General features: G+C 47.8%; 1 protein-coding gene across 1 annotated transcript in view; it reads right to left on the bottom strand.

Annotated features, from left to right (window-relative positions):
* The window catches only part of LOC149332332 (calpain-A-like), a 61,830-nt gene extending 59,147 nt beyond the window's left edge, over positions 1 to 2,683 (bottom strand). The window contains exon 1 of the mRNA XM_089557221.1: positions 1,505 to 2,683. Coding sequence (XP_089413347.1) covers positions 1,505 to 1,579 — 75 coding nt within the window. The 5' untranslated portion in view covers positions 1,580 to 2,683. The remainder of the gene's footprint in view (positions 1 to 1,504) is intronic.
* Positions 2,684 to 16,377: the final 13,694 nt, after the last annotated feature.

Below are 16,377 nucleotides of genomic sequence, written 5' to 3'. Positions count from 1 at the left end.
TGCTTATCTGGAATATTTCCTAAATGTATTTCTTCCCCCTATGTATCCTACAACCGAATATATTTTTAATGAAACCTCCCCCCTTACGAAATTGCCCTTCACGCAGCGCTGCAAGCTTTGGACATCGCCGAGCGATCGGTGTAGCGGTGTCGTAACAGTGCGCGAAATTAGAGCGCGCTGATTTTTCCTCGTATCAGCTGGGCAATTATCGCTGCACCTTCCAAGGCCACGCCCATTCATCTCTGCCGTTTCTGAAGAGCGGCCAGTCGGTACAGGCGGGAACGCAAAGAACGCTCAACAATTCGCTCTTTTCACTAAAATACCAGCTCTCAGCGATGACATATAAAAAATGTAAAAACAAGAACAAAATTTAGAAGGGGAGTTCAGGTAACGTGACAGGAGTTGATCGTCAGTTGTATCTGCAAGGGGTATGTTAAGAATGTGACTAGAAAATGTGCTCAGGTGTTCCCATTAACAGGTCACACATGACCCATTTAAACGGGTCACGTGACATTGCCACGTAATGGCGTCATGCCATGTGGGAGAAGACTACAGGGGACAAGTGGGGGTGTAGCTATAAACCTAAGGCAACCTATGTTTGGGTCCATGCGGTGAACTTGAGGAAAGCGTGAACTCTGTGCAGACGCTGAAGAGAAATTTATATCTCCGAAGCAGCATGTGTATCGTCGCGTTTTCAGGCGGTGCTGGCTCAGTGTCCACTTGCGATGCAGTGTGTTCTCCTTTTCCAAAGCAGGACTTTCTGATACCACGCCTATCAGATGAAAAGCTGTACTTGTATGGAGTAAATCCTGTTACTTCACACCTCTATACGAAACTGGGGGCAAGTGAATAATTGGAAGTAATATCATTGGTTCTGACAACATGCTTGATGCCCTGCTTGACCTGTTACCTCAAACCTCTATACGAAACCAGGGGCAAGTGAATAATTGGAAGTAATATCATTGGTTCTGACAACATGCTTGATGCCTTGCTTCAGGTATAATACGTTGTCATTTATTTTGTCCGAAGAAGGGGGCGTTTTCCCAGATCGGACAAATAATCCGAACCCCTCTTTTGTGGCAAGGATCTTTGTCTAACAAACTTTCTCTTTTCAAAGCTGTGGAGAGTTGTAAACATTTCCGCAATAGCTTGGCCTATCCTTACTGATCTCGAAACGCCTCCCACAATACGTTGGGCAAGGTTGTAAAGTAATCTCTTCAGGTGAACCGATAAAAGGCTCGCTAAACTTAAGTCTAAGCAGCTTGGCAACACTTCAAGCAGAGTGGTGCGCTATCTTGAGATAACACTTTTTAAACTTTTTAAGTATAAACTTTTTAAAGTATAAAAGACGGGACAATGCAACAAAATCGCTGCACTGTCAGGCAGGACAATCGTTATAGTAGGAAGAGAAGGGTCGTCTTCTCTGTCTTTTAAGCTAGTACAACGTTTTGAAAGTCGTGCTTGACAATCGCACACGGGGCGTTAAAATCCCACAGCTGCTCACTTTATAGATGGGCGACTTTGTGTTCCACGTGTTCCAGGACAGGCGGCGGTCCTCTGTCGGCACTCCGAGACCCATGGTGGAGGACGTTTACAATAACCGCAGGACGACCAGACGGATGACCGCAATATGTGAACGACGGCTCCGTGAATCGGGAGTGGATGGATCTTGCGTCCACACCCCGTCGTTAGATGATAGCCGCTGCCACCTCAAGTTGGGTCCCGCCCGTCGTCGTCGCACACAGGGTAAGCGGGGGTCGTCAGACTAGGCGCCAGCGTTCCGGCCGAAGATCGAGCAGAGACTACACACACACGAGAATATGAAGCGACCGAGACTAGCTGCCAGGCGTGTAGTCACAGTGGAAGATGCGGAAATGTTAGTCACCAGCACGCACCCCTAGGGAGAGTCTCTGATAGGACAGTCGATGTGTTGTGAGCGGAAAAAAACACACACTGAGCTGCGCAGAACAATACGGAGACACACCTCCGATTACAGTCCGAGCGTTCGGCGGACGACCACGACAGCAGCACCACCACACACTCGGGGAACCCGACCTTGGGGAAGAACCAGGAAGCCGCAAACGACGAGCGAGCCGAAGCCGGCGCGCCGGGACCCTGCGGAGGGCGGGTGTGGCTTTAAAAATATCCCACGAGACGACGAGGGCCGAACACGCAAGCCGGTGCGGCGAGCGGACGGGTCCTCCGGGCGGGAAAACAAATCGTTCGGTGCACGTACAGACGGTCCGTTGTGTAGTGGCAATCCACGTCAGCTGTAGTTGCAGCGTTTACAGTCACTGCGAACAGCGAGCGATGCCGGTATCCCGCGCAGCCAGGCTAGTGCGCGCTGAGCGCGACAGGTGGGTCGTCTCTCCGTTTCCGCTGCGGCGCTCACGACCAGCTCGGCGGTGTATGTCACGGCCGGACTGGCAGCATATGCGAACGGCGGCCTCCCTACGGGGCTGCGGAATGTGCCGGTGAAACTCGACAAGCAAGTGCACGGACAGCGGTGGCGGCTGAAGCAACAAGTGTCCGCGGTCGCGCGAAGTCCACGCCGCGCTGGTCGGCCGGGCAACCCGCGACGACGAGATTCGGCTCGGCGGGTCCGCCAGCAGAAACCACGCCGCTGCTGAGCCAAGTAGGACGCCGAGCCAGGCGTGCAAGCGACGCTAGCGACGCCGCATGGCATCGGCGGGAGGGCGACCGCTTTCGAAAAACGGCGTGGGAAGAGCGGGTCTTTGCCTCCTCGCCGCCGTGATTCGCCCTCCTCCCCCTCGCTTCTGGATGTCCCTCTCCTCTTCGCCGGGGGTCATCACGTGACTCCAGCTCTTGACCGATATCAGCGCTGCTGGACGACTCTTCTTGCATGGCTCCTCGCTAGCACGGCCGGGGATGGGGGCATGCGAAAACGATTTATGGCTCGGCAGCTTTTACGAGGCATCCATGCGATGGGGAGTGCGTCGTTTGGGAACACGGACAGAGAAAGAAGAATTCCGGGAAGCGGCGGGTCTATATGTGCTGGGAAGCATCCTTCTCGGAAATAATATACAGATCTCGCCATGTGACCGAACTTGTCCGATGTTGTTTGCCGCGCAAAATAGCGCTCCATGCGCAGTAGTCGAGCTGTAATGACTAATATGTGCACAATCCTCAACAAATCGCTTTCACAGCAAAACGGTCACATAAAAAACAATGCCGGCAGAACATATCACAGTAATGTGCGATGTCAGTGCATGTTAACGATCCCCAGGTGGTCGAAACTATTCCGGAGACCTCCACTACGGCACCTCTTTCTCTCTTTCTTCTTTCAGTCCTGCCTTCCTCCCTTCCCTTATGGCGCGGTTCAGGTGTCCGCCGATATATGTGAGACAGATACTGCGCCATTTCCTTCCCTCAAAAAAACCAATTAATAAATATAAAGAAAGTAATCTAGGCGGGCAAATGTTCGTGTCTTGTGTTCACACATATTCTCTTTGTAACCTAGTATTGCATTCTCTTTGGCAAGAGCACGCTTGTTCGGGTTCAATTATCCGCCATACTTGGAGCTGCAAGCGTCATATAAACAATATACAATATTAAGGCATTATACTATTCGCAGAACCAAAGATGTGACAAAAAATACCGCTGTACTGAGAAAGATAAAGCATATATTTCACACAAGAAAGCATCGAATTCAAGCTGTGCAACGCTGCATCAGCCTTCCAGCGCTGTACCTGCATAGGAGGTCCAGACTCTATTAGAAAACCTGATTATTCTCAGAGAAGTGACGCACTTCAGTACTCCGCGCTTTTCATATCTACGATCGACACTGCGGGCAGAACGGAGTGGAGAGAACGTCCAAGTCGATTCTGCATCTTGGCGGCTTCCCAAGAGAGAAATCAATACCACACCACGTGGAAAGGACGTTGAACCTCTGTTGTGCTCCGGAGCTTTGTTCAATTGCTAAATGACCCGTTGACATTGCAGTGTAGTCGTGGCTTCGTTCAAGGGCCTCTGTTGCCATGGTTACGGGAGGAAACGACCCGTTCCGGCGCCACGCGGTCGCATCAGAACGATTTATAACGGGTTATGGGATGAAACAAAAACATTGCTTCTTTGGACACGTGTCACTGTTTCACGTTCAATGACAGCGCGGAAGCGGCGACTGTATTCAGATCACTGATGCGTGCTTCCATGCATTCTTCTCATATGCATGCACCCAGCAGCCAACGTGCCTAACCCTCGCAAATGACGGCGAGATGTCTATATTTAACCAAACTGCGGGACTTATTACAATGCCTTTATTTATTTTTATTTACCCTCGGTGTCAGAGGCACTATAGAAGGGGTGGTTACAAACAGAACAAAACAATGAAAAAAAGCAGCAAACTTTTATATAAACGCTCTCCCCTGTAATAATTAAAGACTAACTAACTCTTTTTAAAGCACTGCTGATACAAACACGACTCTCCTGGATACAGAATGCAAGTTAATGAGCTGCGAAAACGATAGCTATCAACAATTTCTACTGGAAGGCGGTTCCATTTATGAGATGCAAGAGGAATAGACTGAAAAAAAAAAAGACTTCCGACCGACTTTGTGAATGGGATAAATGCCATGTGAACGTTAGAGCGGTTCAAGGATCGCCCTGCAGTACAGGATGTCAGAAAAGTTTTATGAAATAAAGTTAAGCGCGAAATTTTACGGCCGAACGACAATGACAGAAGTTCAAGGCTATATTTCATTCTCAATACACTACTTGTGACTATAAAGAATAAAACTAGTGGAATTATTCTAAACAAATTTCAGAGAACTGGTTAATTTAGCATAGGTATGGTGTCATATTGATGAGGCCTACTCCAATTTCGGTAATGTTACTATCTTAATAACCAACAGTTTTAGGGAGCTTGGAGCGCTTGTGAAATCACGGCGGAGGTACCCTAATATTCCATTAGCATTGTTAATAATGTGATTAACGTGAACAGTCCAGGATAAGTTAGTTGTAATATAAACACTTAGGTGTTTATAGCAACTAAAGGATTCCAGATCAGTGCAATTTAAGTAATAAGTCAAAGGACTGGAACCTGTAAGGCCCACACGCATGAATTCGCATTTATTAATATTTAGTTCCATTAGCAATGCGCTAAACCGATTCTCAATTGGAATTAGGTCATTTTGCTGAACAATAACGTCAACACATATATTATTTATTTCCCGAAAGATAACAGTCACCATCAAAAAGATTAATATTAGGGTTTACAGTAGAGGGAAAATCATTTTCAGGTTAAAACAGCGCGAAGAACACGGAAACCAGAGATGAAGGCAAACACCGCGCTGACTAACTACAACTAGACACACTAATCTATCTAGACATATGCGACTGCGGGAAGGGGGCGTAAACCTGGAGCGCTGGAAAAACCACGGCGGAGATTACGGCGGAGGTTTACGCCCCCACATGCGCATATCTCGGTGTTGTAAAATTGACCGTGTCGAGTAGCTGAACTCAACTGCGAGTCAGCGCTGCATTTGTCTTCAACCTCGGTGTCCGTGTATTTCGAGCTGGTTTATAACTGCAGTATCAATCCCTAAAAACTAGCCCAGTTCGCCGTCCTTAGTGAAGGTCATTTATAAGGAATAAAGTGGCCCAAGTACAGAACATTGAGGCACACCAGAATGCACCTCAGAGGGCTGGGAGTTGTCGCCGTTAGCTTGAACATACTGCGAACGATTACTAAGAAAACATTCAATCCACATCGAAGTCTGGCGCCCGCCTCTTGAGACATTCGCAGGCTATAACGGCAATGACTGGGGAAGGCTAGTTATGTTGTGGATGAGTTGTACACAGCTTATTCCACGAGGGGTGAGGTGTGCTGCTCTGAAGCTTTGCCGCTATTGATTACGGAGTGGATCCACTCCCTTACAAAAAAAGTTTTAGACAGTCTATAGACTTCTGTCTATAAAGTCTATGGACTGTCTAGTCTATAGAAAAATCCTAGAAAACAAGTCTATAGGCAATACAAATGTCATAGACAGTCTATAGACAATCTATAGATCTACGGCCATACACTTTTAGTATAATTGTGTATAGACAGTCCATAGACTATGAATAGACGAAAAGCAATATCTATGGGAAGTCAAAAGAGTCAATAAGAAGTCTATAGACTGTCTATAGACAATTTTTATAACTTCCAAGAGAGGGCAAGTGCAGCCGGAAGCGCCAGAGCCAGGTGGGAAATGACATCAGGAAGTTTTAGAGTGCCGTCACCATGTTCTTTAAGGAAGTCTGCGGAGATGGGTGCCCCTAGCTGGAGCAGGTTATTTATTTATTTATTTATTTATTTATTTATTTATTGTACCCTCAGGGCCCGAAGGCATTACAGAGGGAATACATAAAAAATTCAGCCTAAACAGCAACAACAAGGAGAGCAAACAAAATAAACTAGGAATACATGACAAAGTGAAAACACAGGAAGGCAATGAGATTAGAATGCAGTGGGGATACATTAAAACAGCAAGTAGACAGTGAAAGGCAATTTTTATACAGTAATAAACGACACATACTCAGAAAGAAACATTAAGGACTTTACGAAATGTAATATTACCAGAAATACCTACGATGTCGTGGGGAAGGTGATTCCAGCTGACAGAAGTTCGGGGTATGAATGAGTCATGAAAACATTTGGTGTGACAAGATGAGATTCCAACTTTATGACGGTGATCAACGCGTGCTGATATGTAACATGGTCTTGACAGTAACTTAGGATTGAGAGAGCTGTTGTGGTAAATTTTATGAAAAAGACACAATGAGGCTATTGATCTGCGGTGGGAAAGAAGTGGTTAATATGAAGTGGAAAGAAGAGTTAATATGAATATAATGGCGGTGATGTGTGAGGTTTAACGTATACAATACCGAAGCTAGATATTGGATACAAGGGACGCCGTAGTGGAGGCCTCAGAATTAATTTCTACCGCCCAGTGTTTTAATATGCCCTGCCTCCGCACAACACAACGACATTTTTGCATTTCAACCATGGCCGAAATTCAATCCCATGACTGCATCTAAGGCTGGCTGGACAAGGCTTTGTCGCGCATTAGACGCAACCAGGCTGATTAACACATCTTATCTTTTTAACCCTTTGACGCGTCATTTTTTTGTTAATTAGTTTGTTAGTTTTCCAGCTCAAAATACTAGCGGTTGAATTTTTTGCAGGAGTGTGCAAGATCTCATGTAGAGAGTCATTAACTGATGACAATAGCAATACTGAAATTAGGCGACTTATCAAGTAAGCACGCGAAAGATCGTGAAAATAATTTCCATTTCGGAAGTACACATAACGCTTGAAATTGCGAAAAAAAAATCATGTTACATGCAACTACTGATGGCAAAGTGTGTCAGCACAAAAGTGGTAGACATACGACTACCCCGCTCACTGTTCCGCAAAATATTTACTGCGTTGACTATACGGCATAAAAAAACAAAGCCATCTTATTTGCGAGGTGAAGGACGAAAAATTCGCCTGAAACAAAGGAATCACTGCCAGGTACATCCCACTCTCAGCTAAAGCTGCCAGTTTGTTTCGTACACAATTATGTACAGTCTTTGTCAAAAGTAACCAGGCTGCACGTTTTTCTTCTCAGTCGTATAGTAAAGCTATTATGCCAGCCCTCAAGCTCTAAATCTCTGTACGGTAAGAATAACCCCTGTTCTCACCTTCAAAGAACTTTTCGATCTTTAGGGAAGCTGTGAGGGCTCTTTTATACGAATGAAAAGAAAACCATGCAGCCTGGTTACTTTTGACAAAGACTGTACATAACGTCTCAAAGGGTTAAAAATCACGAATAAGAAACGAGTCAAGTTCGTGTATGTACATCGTTTAATAATATTCTTGCAAGCGCTTCAGAGTGGCACAACCACGTGGCTGGCGCCAAAGCGGCGCGTAAAGACGCCGCTTCAGGAGCACCACGTGTGAGTGCCACACCCACTTTCTCGTTCCGGCAGTCGGAGCAGCGCCGAGGAAGCGAGCGTCGAACAAAAGCGCTCGAGACTCCCCACTACGAACGAAGCCAGAGCGACCCGTAAAGCGCGCAGTTACAGGAAGGGGGTTCAAAGTGTAGCGCTTTCTCGCACAACTATCAATTCCCGACGACGGAAACATAAAACGGCCGCAAATATTTAACATCCGCCAGCGCTAAGCTACCCTCTCGAACCTTCTTCCAGCGTCGTGCCCCTTCGAGCGAGTCACCCTAACGGGGTGAGAGAAAGAAAGAAAAGCAGCGGAGACGCGGCGGAACAGCGCAAGGCACGAGCGGTGGGGAGGGAGGGGGAGCTACGTGAAAAACACAAGATAAGCGAGCGGAAAAGAATAACGAAAAGAGGACAACCTTGACGGGACCCGGTCGTGCGTCGCCTGCTGCGGCCGTCCTTGCACGACGCAGCGCCGCGTTTCCTCCTTTCCACTTGGGCAAGAGAGAGAGGAAGCAGCCCGCGATGAAGGGGGTGAGGGGTTTCCTCACCGGCTACCAACTGGATGGTCGGTCGACCGAGTAATTAAATGTGTGCATATGTACCTCAAAACTGCGAATAAGGTTCGAAACCGGAACCCTTGCCTCTCCTCGAACAGTGCGGTGAGCTCCCCACACAGCAACTTGTCGCAAACTCTTTTTTCACTCTCTAATGGCGGGCTTCCGAATAATTTAGACCATCACCAACCGGGGTTCTTGAGCCCCATATCTCGGCTGAGGTCGAGGTTTCAGGTGGCGGTTGAGGTGACCACTTAAGAGTGAGGCGGTTACTGCGCCTTTCCTTTCCTCGTAACTAATTAAAAAAAAAAAACGACATGGTACCGGAAACGGCATAGAATGAGGACTTCATCGTCACTGCAGGGAACCATTCAGAAAAAAAAATGCGCGATGTATGATATGCCACCGTGAGCACTCATTTCATCACCTGCAACAACCATATGCTAGTTTCTCGAATTACGGAGCTTACAGCGCAACAAACCAGAGATACTGTGCTTTCTGCGAAACGGTAGTGCAATGCCGAGTAATTCAAGGTAGATACTGCTCTCCTGACAGCGCAGATAACAGTCGGTCGCTCTACAAAGATAACGAAAAACGAAGAGGAAATAATTTCAGCACAAAGACTGGGTGGTTTCTCGTCGAAGCTTGCACGCCATCGTCGAACATCACGGCCAGAGACGAACGGCTTGCGTAACGGCGTTCACGTCATCTCGATTGCGTATAGACCTGTCTTTCTCGGCTAGGTCCCCCTTGGCGCACGATATGCACCCAGCCACTTCCAAGAACTGCTGTTTCCTCACAAACGCCCGTGTCGTCCTTTAAAAGAACGAACGCTCAAAGCGTTCGTTCTAATCGTACGGCCGGCACCGTAACCTACGCGCGTACAAGACACACCTCTCAATTCTGAGCGATGCCATTGTATGAGCTTCCTGCTGCTGTCCGCGATGACAACAGCACGAGGCGGCTTTCAAGTCGAAACGACAGTCGAAACGACACGGTCGAAACGACACGGTCGCAACGACACGGTCGAAACGACACGGTCGCAACGACACGGTCGAAACGACAACTGCAGTTGAAACGACACGGTCGAAACGACAACTGCAGTTGAAACGACACGGCTGGCGCACGCTAAGCGTTTACACAGGCATGCAAACGAGTCTCCAGCCACCGCGCAAAAGGTGAATACAAATTCTGCACACTAGGAACACATTATAAGGTGCCATCAGATAAGAGAGGGGTCCCCAAACCATCGCTGGATAAACCATTCCAGTCGATTTCTTTTTCACTTCCGTCAATTGTATTCAGGGCCTTCAAAGACCGGCCGAACGCATTCTTGGGCGCGGCAGCATGCCACTTTCCTCTTCGCGGTTTACTACAGAGGGAGCGGCGGCGATATGCAACGCTAGTCACGTGACACTAAATGACGTCGTAGCTCGGCAGGCGACGGTTACCGGCAAGCTGGCTTTACTACTCAGCACCTTCTTACGCCTGAAAGTTGGCGTCCGCCACAATGCGTCTCGTCGTGCAGTGAAGCCAGCGTTAACGACGCGAAATCTTGAGGTGCTGCTTAAGTATAAGTTGCTTCGAATTTCTGGACACGCGCTAGATTTGGAGGCCTGAGGGTACATGGCATCTCTTTTTCCAGCATGTCGACATTCGAATGAACTGGGTCTGAACTCATAACTGAACATCTTTGTACCATCTGCGCAGCGTATTTTTTTTTTTTCGGATGCCCGACTCGACGTGGGAAAAATTGTTTTAGCACCCTCGTTTTATTTCACCCCGCCACTTTACACGGCACATTATTATGCTTTAACCACATCCCGCAAAATACATCCCGCAACTATACAGAAAAACTAACACATACACGACTCTACAGAAAACAAATGCGAAACTCTTTCATAATTATCAATGCAGCTCAGAACCGCGAGGTATGGGTTAGCGCACAACTGCTCGCAAGGAGTATGACTGGACCCCAGATTGTTCGCAGCCTTTTTCCACGGGCACTGGTCACAGCTACATGGCCTCTAGCACGTCGTTGCATCCATTACAGCAGGCCACATACAGTCGCATGCAGAGCAAAGACTATGAAAAACTGATAAAGCACGTAAATGTCACCGCCGAGAGGTCGACCACCACCATTTAAACTAAAATTCATGCAGATGACCTGCTAATTCGTAAACAACTGATCAGTTGGTTAGCTTACTGATCAGTGTGAATACCGCTGTAAACAAGATCACGTCTACGGCGAGTATTGACTTGAGGTGTGTATTTTTTATCTCACCAAGCAGCTTTCGTGCCTCCAGCGACTGCATTTATTTCTCCCCGGGCATCGTGTGTAAACGGTCGTCGCCAATGTCCCACGATGCATCAGATAGCTCCATCGAATCTTCGTTTAACAGGATAGCGTTAAGGCTCGAGTTCTTCAGAAAATCTGGCGTCCTCGTCGGCGTTGTGAGCGAAAATTCCCCGGAGAAATAACCGAGGTGGGCTACCTAGGTCACGTGGTCTTGTGACGTCATCACAACCTGCCCATCGGATAGTGAGCAAACTGCCCACCGTGGCAGATGGTAGTTAAATTAATGACTGGTCGTTAGAGGTTGCTCGGGATGAGCAACATGGACCGCACAAGCTCTACCGGTGGCAAAGTCGAGAATCACCAGTTCCACATACAGGGTGTTCCGTATTTATCTGTCCGGGTTGTAAAAAATTATCCTGCGCAAACCACTGGTCTATTTCTGCTCAAGCACAAAGCACAGAGTCGCTTGTGACAGTCTGCGTCTTTCGATAAATAATTCAACACCGGAACTTGACTTGACTTCCTGTAATCGGTGAAAAAGTGGAGTCGTCTGCGCGGAGCATTTCCATCGAGGCGAATGGGATAGCCGATTTGAGATGCTGCGCCATCTGGCGAACTGCGAGGCAACCAATATCCCTGCTCGGAGCTGGGGTAGATCTCACAATATCCCAGATGGCGCAGTCTGTCAAATCTGTCGCTGTGCTCACCTAGACAAAATTCTCCGCGCAGACGACTGCAGCAGGGCTGTGGCATGTTGCGCGTCCGCGCCGAGGGTGGCGCCACGGTTGAAACGATTGCAGCGATCCTGGTATCGGCGGTAAACGTGGCTGCAGTTAAGCCTAATAAAAGTGAAATTTCTCGACCACTATCAATAATAAAAACATGCTTATGAACTAAATTATAACCAGCCATAGGTATTAAAAATAAGATATCAAAGAAATTAGTTGCGAAGATGACGACGCGGGTAACGCGGCAGCAGGCGACAAGCAGACGACGCCCGGTCAGCCGCGCAAGCGAAAACGGCGACGTCGGCGACATTCGCACTGCAGCAGCGTCATTGGCGTCATGTCGAGTCACACAGTGAGCTTTTCTTGGAGTCTTTATACTAAGCACTAGCACTGCAGCATATTATGTTGTCCCTAGCCTAGCGCACTGTGATTTCTTCTGTACGAGTCAAAGGTTGAAAATTTTCGCTGCCTTTCTCTGGGTGTGTTTATTCATAGCCACAGACTGATGCGTTTCAATACATGTCAGATGTTTTACTTCCCTACTATTTACCTGAATCTCTTACAAAGTCGCGTACAAACCTATATTCAGTCATGTAGCATTTCATTATGTATACGGTATACCTACCTTGATACTTTTTCTTTATCCCCTATATATTCTCTGTGCTCTCATGTCTTCTAGGTTTACATTATGGCGTTTTTATATTTTGATTTTTAGGATGCCTGTTACTGATACTGCAATGTCACTGAAGCCTAAAATCACTTTTTGAACATCGATTGTCACTGCTGTCGTTCTTTTAATAAATTGTTCTTTGTACAAAACCATTTACGCTTTTCGTTCTCGAGCGAGCGCAGCTGCTAAGCAGTCGCGCCGCTCGCCAACATGCACCATGCTACATCAACAGACACATCGAAATACAATAGCGAGTGAGCAGATTCCGTAAGTACTTTAGGAAATCAAGCTTGAATGCAGCGCGGGAGCAGTTAATTGCCAGTATTTACAAAGCTTCGATCGAGCTAGCGGCCGCCAGCACCAGTAACGCGCGAGTACAGTGCACTGTAGCGCGAGCAACCGGCCACAACCAGCCGCCTAAACGCGGGCCGCCATATTGGATTTTTGATGCGTTTACCGCCTCTCCCAGGTGCCGCCACCATCGCCTCCGAAAAAAAACGTCCCCATTGGCTCTATGAGAGTGTCACTCCCTTGACTGCAGTTTTTCGCAGATTCCAGGACGTCCAGGCAAGTTCCGGCGTTTAAATTATTTACCGAAAAACGCAGACTATAATAAGCTACCTTACGGTCTGTGCTTGCGCACAAACAGGCAAGTAGTTTGCGCAGGATATTTTTTTACAACCCAGACAGATAAATATGGAACACCCTGTATATGACCATTAACCATTAACGCTGTCGCGTTATACCCTTAAGGTGGAGCTTAAGTGGCTGCATTTTTTTACATGATTACATCACAAAAATTAATCGATAAATAAAATCGGTACAGCATTAATGTGAGGTTTCGCCATTTTTGCACTGGAGTATTCAGAAGTGAAAAACAATGGGCAACTATCATTTAGCAATTAAATTAAAACGAATGCAGGTTAACGTTCAATGCTTTGCAGCAGGCTATGGTTTAGAGCTACCACGTGGAAACTGGTTTGGCCTACTCATCTTTGAGCTACCTCACGCAGGTCATTCTACAAGGAAGATTGCAAAGAAACACGTGTTCCTCTTCATAGGGGCCCTCAAGCTTGTGAAATACTCGTCCCCGATTCGCTTTTGTACCCGAAATGTGCTAAGAACTGCTGAAAGTTCAATGAACGCCATAAACCTGACTATCGGACTTGTTCTGGAAGCCTATATGAAATAGGAAAGATATGAACTTTGCATAGCTCAAGTGGGTTCCGTGTCGAAAAGAGAACAAAAATAAACCCGCGTTTTTCTTAGCTACTGCTAAATTCGTACAACTCAAAATTCGTGTTATGTGTTCTAGAAAAGTCAGCCTTCTGATAGTAGCGGCATCGAAAATAGCTTTGTGGAAACTTCGTGCAATGGCAACTCTGCCTCATCTCACGCTTGGCGGACCGGGCGCAGGCTCCGGGCAGGCAGAGTTGGCCCCGTTGTGGTCGTGACAAGGCCTCTTGCTTTCCGGAGGACCCGAAGACTGTAGATGCCGGCGCTGGGGCAACACGCGCGATTCGCATGCCTCCATGGTGAACAAGTGAATACAACGCACTACCGGTGACCGTACTAAAGCGTGAAGCGGAAGCCGTTTGCGGCACAATGCAAAACGATTCTGATTGGTCGAAAACCGCGCCATACGCGCCACCACACCACTGGTTACCCCTTTCCTGCCGCACACCTGCCTCTCCACGTATGAAATAGACAATGCGCAATCAATCTTCTGGCGAAGCAGCGGTGGACACGACACCGTGGACAGCCTAAACCACAGCCAGGTCCACGCCTGAACAGCGGTCGTTAACCCCACCGGTGCTCGGCGTCAAACAAACCGACCCCACTCCGAAACAGCGCGGGTCCTGGGCAGCGTCTGCCAAGCTGTGTGCCATTAAACAACCGAAGCATCGTTCTCTAACTTGTTCCAGAGCGAACACGTGGCTACAGTTTACCGTGAAGTATAGAAACTCCGGCTCACCTCCGGAATCGGACACGCAAGCTTCTTTGACGGCTGCCCAAAGCCTTGGTACAGTGGGTAGCCATGACGAAGAATGGCGTTCGTGTCACTGCCTTCAAGGAGGAAATTGCGCGGGTGCTTGTCCTGTCGCCCTAATTCTCTCTTCGGCACAGCATTCACTCTAGCAGATGATTAGGCCGCCGAACAAATTAGCGGTTCAAATTTCATCAACCACCAGTCCATCGGCTAATTCCTACTCGAACATCCACAGGAACTCCCTATACGATGTATCAGAAAGCCATGTTCACCTTCGTGTTTGGAGAAACTTTAGTCGTATTCACACGTACTTATCCAAACTAAAGCACAACAGAAAGATTTGCTTTGGGCCGTTACCGCTTCCTCCGTAAAATAAAAAAAAAATGAACAGTGGAAACGGCAAATCGATGCACACAGTGGAAAACCTGTTTCCCCCTCCGTCCCGAAGCGGCCGACCTTCAAGATTCCCCCAGTAGGGCGAGCTGTTCGCAATATACAAGCGCGAGAAGGCATGCGGGCACTCGACGTCATACTAGGGAGGGAGGGGGGGGGGGGGGGGAGGAGCACCTATCGATGAAAAGAAGAGTTATCAGACAACCATCAGACACGCTGATTCAGCGCTGAGACAGGCATCGGGCCACCTATGTTTCTGACGCAGTGAAGCGCGACTGACACGCTCGCGGTCGAGGAGGCACGCCGGAATTGAGGTAGTTATAACAAGTGCTGTCGCGGCACTAGATCAGAAGACCGCGTGAGGTGTGGGGCAAAGCTCACAGGTCAATATTTTCTGTTCTTCCCCTACGCTTATCCTTATCCTTTTCCCCTGCACTTCACAGGCGAATAGAGGTTCGCGGAGCGCAACGGGCAAAGCCTGCAAGAAGGTGAGGAGGAAATATCAGAGGAGGAGGTCGTGGAGAGAGTGAAAGCGCACCAAAGGAGGCGGAGATTATAACAGATCAAAAAAGTTCGTTGGGCGCAACGGGAGCACCCAAATGCACTCCCCGCTCTCTATAGACCACGTGACTATTGGATGCATCTGATTGGTTGAACTACATGCGACCAAGCTGACCGTATTGATGAAGAGGTCAGAGTAGGTGAAATGAAGCTTCGGGGGGAGGTTGCGGACGCCAGGGTGACGAAACGGCATGCAAACGCTGCGCTGGTCAAACGCGTTCATGAGAAAGTGTAATTGTTCTAATTTTATTTTTTTATTATACCCACGTAAACAATCGCGCTCTCGGCACAGGATGTGAGAGATAAAAAAAAACAGCAATTTTTGTAACATTTTCAAATGGAAAAATTTGGAAATGGAAATGGACTAATTTTCCATTTTCGGGTCTCGAGAGGATATTGTCACGTTATAGTGACGGCAGTCCAGCGGTCAATGCGACACCAACAAGACTTGGAAACGAAGCTCTTTGTTTGGGCTGACTTGCGCCCTCAAAGAACTGAATCACTCGGCGGCACCGTAAGCAACAAACGTGCTCCTCAGTCGTCGAACTACGAATGCCCGCCGCTCGCGGCATCGCTCAATTTAGAGCCGGCAAGGAAACTTCCAGATAACAGGACAAGATCGTCTACAGTAATCTAGAAAAACCTAGATGCAGCCTTTCATTGCTGCGATCAATCGAGGTTAGTCTGGTCGCTTCTCGCGTCACGAACAAAAGTGATAACAACCCTTTCCTGCAGCCTTGAGCGTGAACAAACAAACACTACAATGATACGTGGCAATATTGAGAGGCGTCCACGCGAGTATAAGAACGGCAGCTCCCAAGCAGCCCGTATCCATCGAGCCCGTCGTCTCTTAAAACTGCTACTCATTAAGGAAACGCCCCCAGCACCCCACACTTGTGCTGCTGTCGTTATGCCCTTGGAATATGGAACTGTGGAGTATGGAATTTAGAATATGGAACTAGCCCAGCAACAAGTGTTACTTGAATATGGTTCCCTTGGAAAGGGGTTGACCAGAAAAATGTAATCAGAACCTGATCTTCGTTCTAGATGAAAAGTAATAAAAAAAAAACTTGCCAGGTTACGATCAAATATGCTGCGAGACTCACTTTGGGCCCCTGACCTATGCAAAGGAACGAGCGACTATACGGCAAAGCGGAAAGTTGGGCAAGTTGGATAACGTTCATGATGTAAAAAATAGCGCACAGGGAACACAAGGGACGGAAACTAAACGACGCAGACAA

The sequence above is a fragment of the Amblyomma mixtum genome, chromosome 8 (assembly GCF_055824585.1).
Source record: "Amblyomma mixtum isolate Tamu chromosome 8, ASM5582458v1, whole genome shotgun sequence".
Lineage (NCBI taxonomy): Eukaryota > Metazoa > Arthropoda > Arachnida > Ixodida > Ixodidae > Amblyomma > Amblyomma mixtum.
This window is presented reverse-complemented; position numbering and strand designations above follow the sequence as displayed.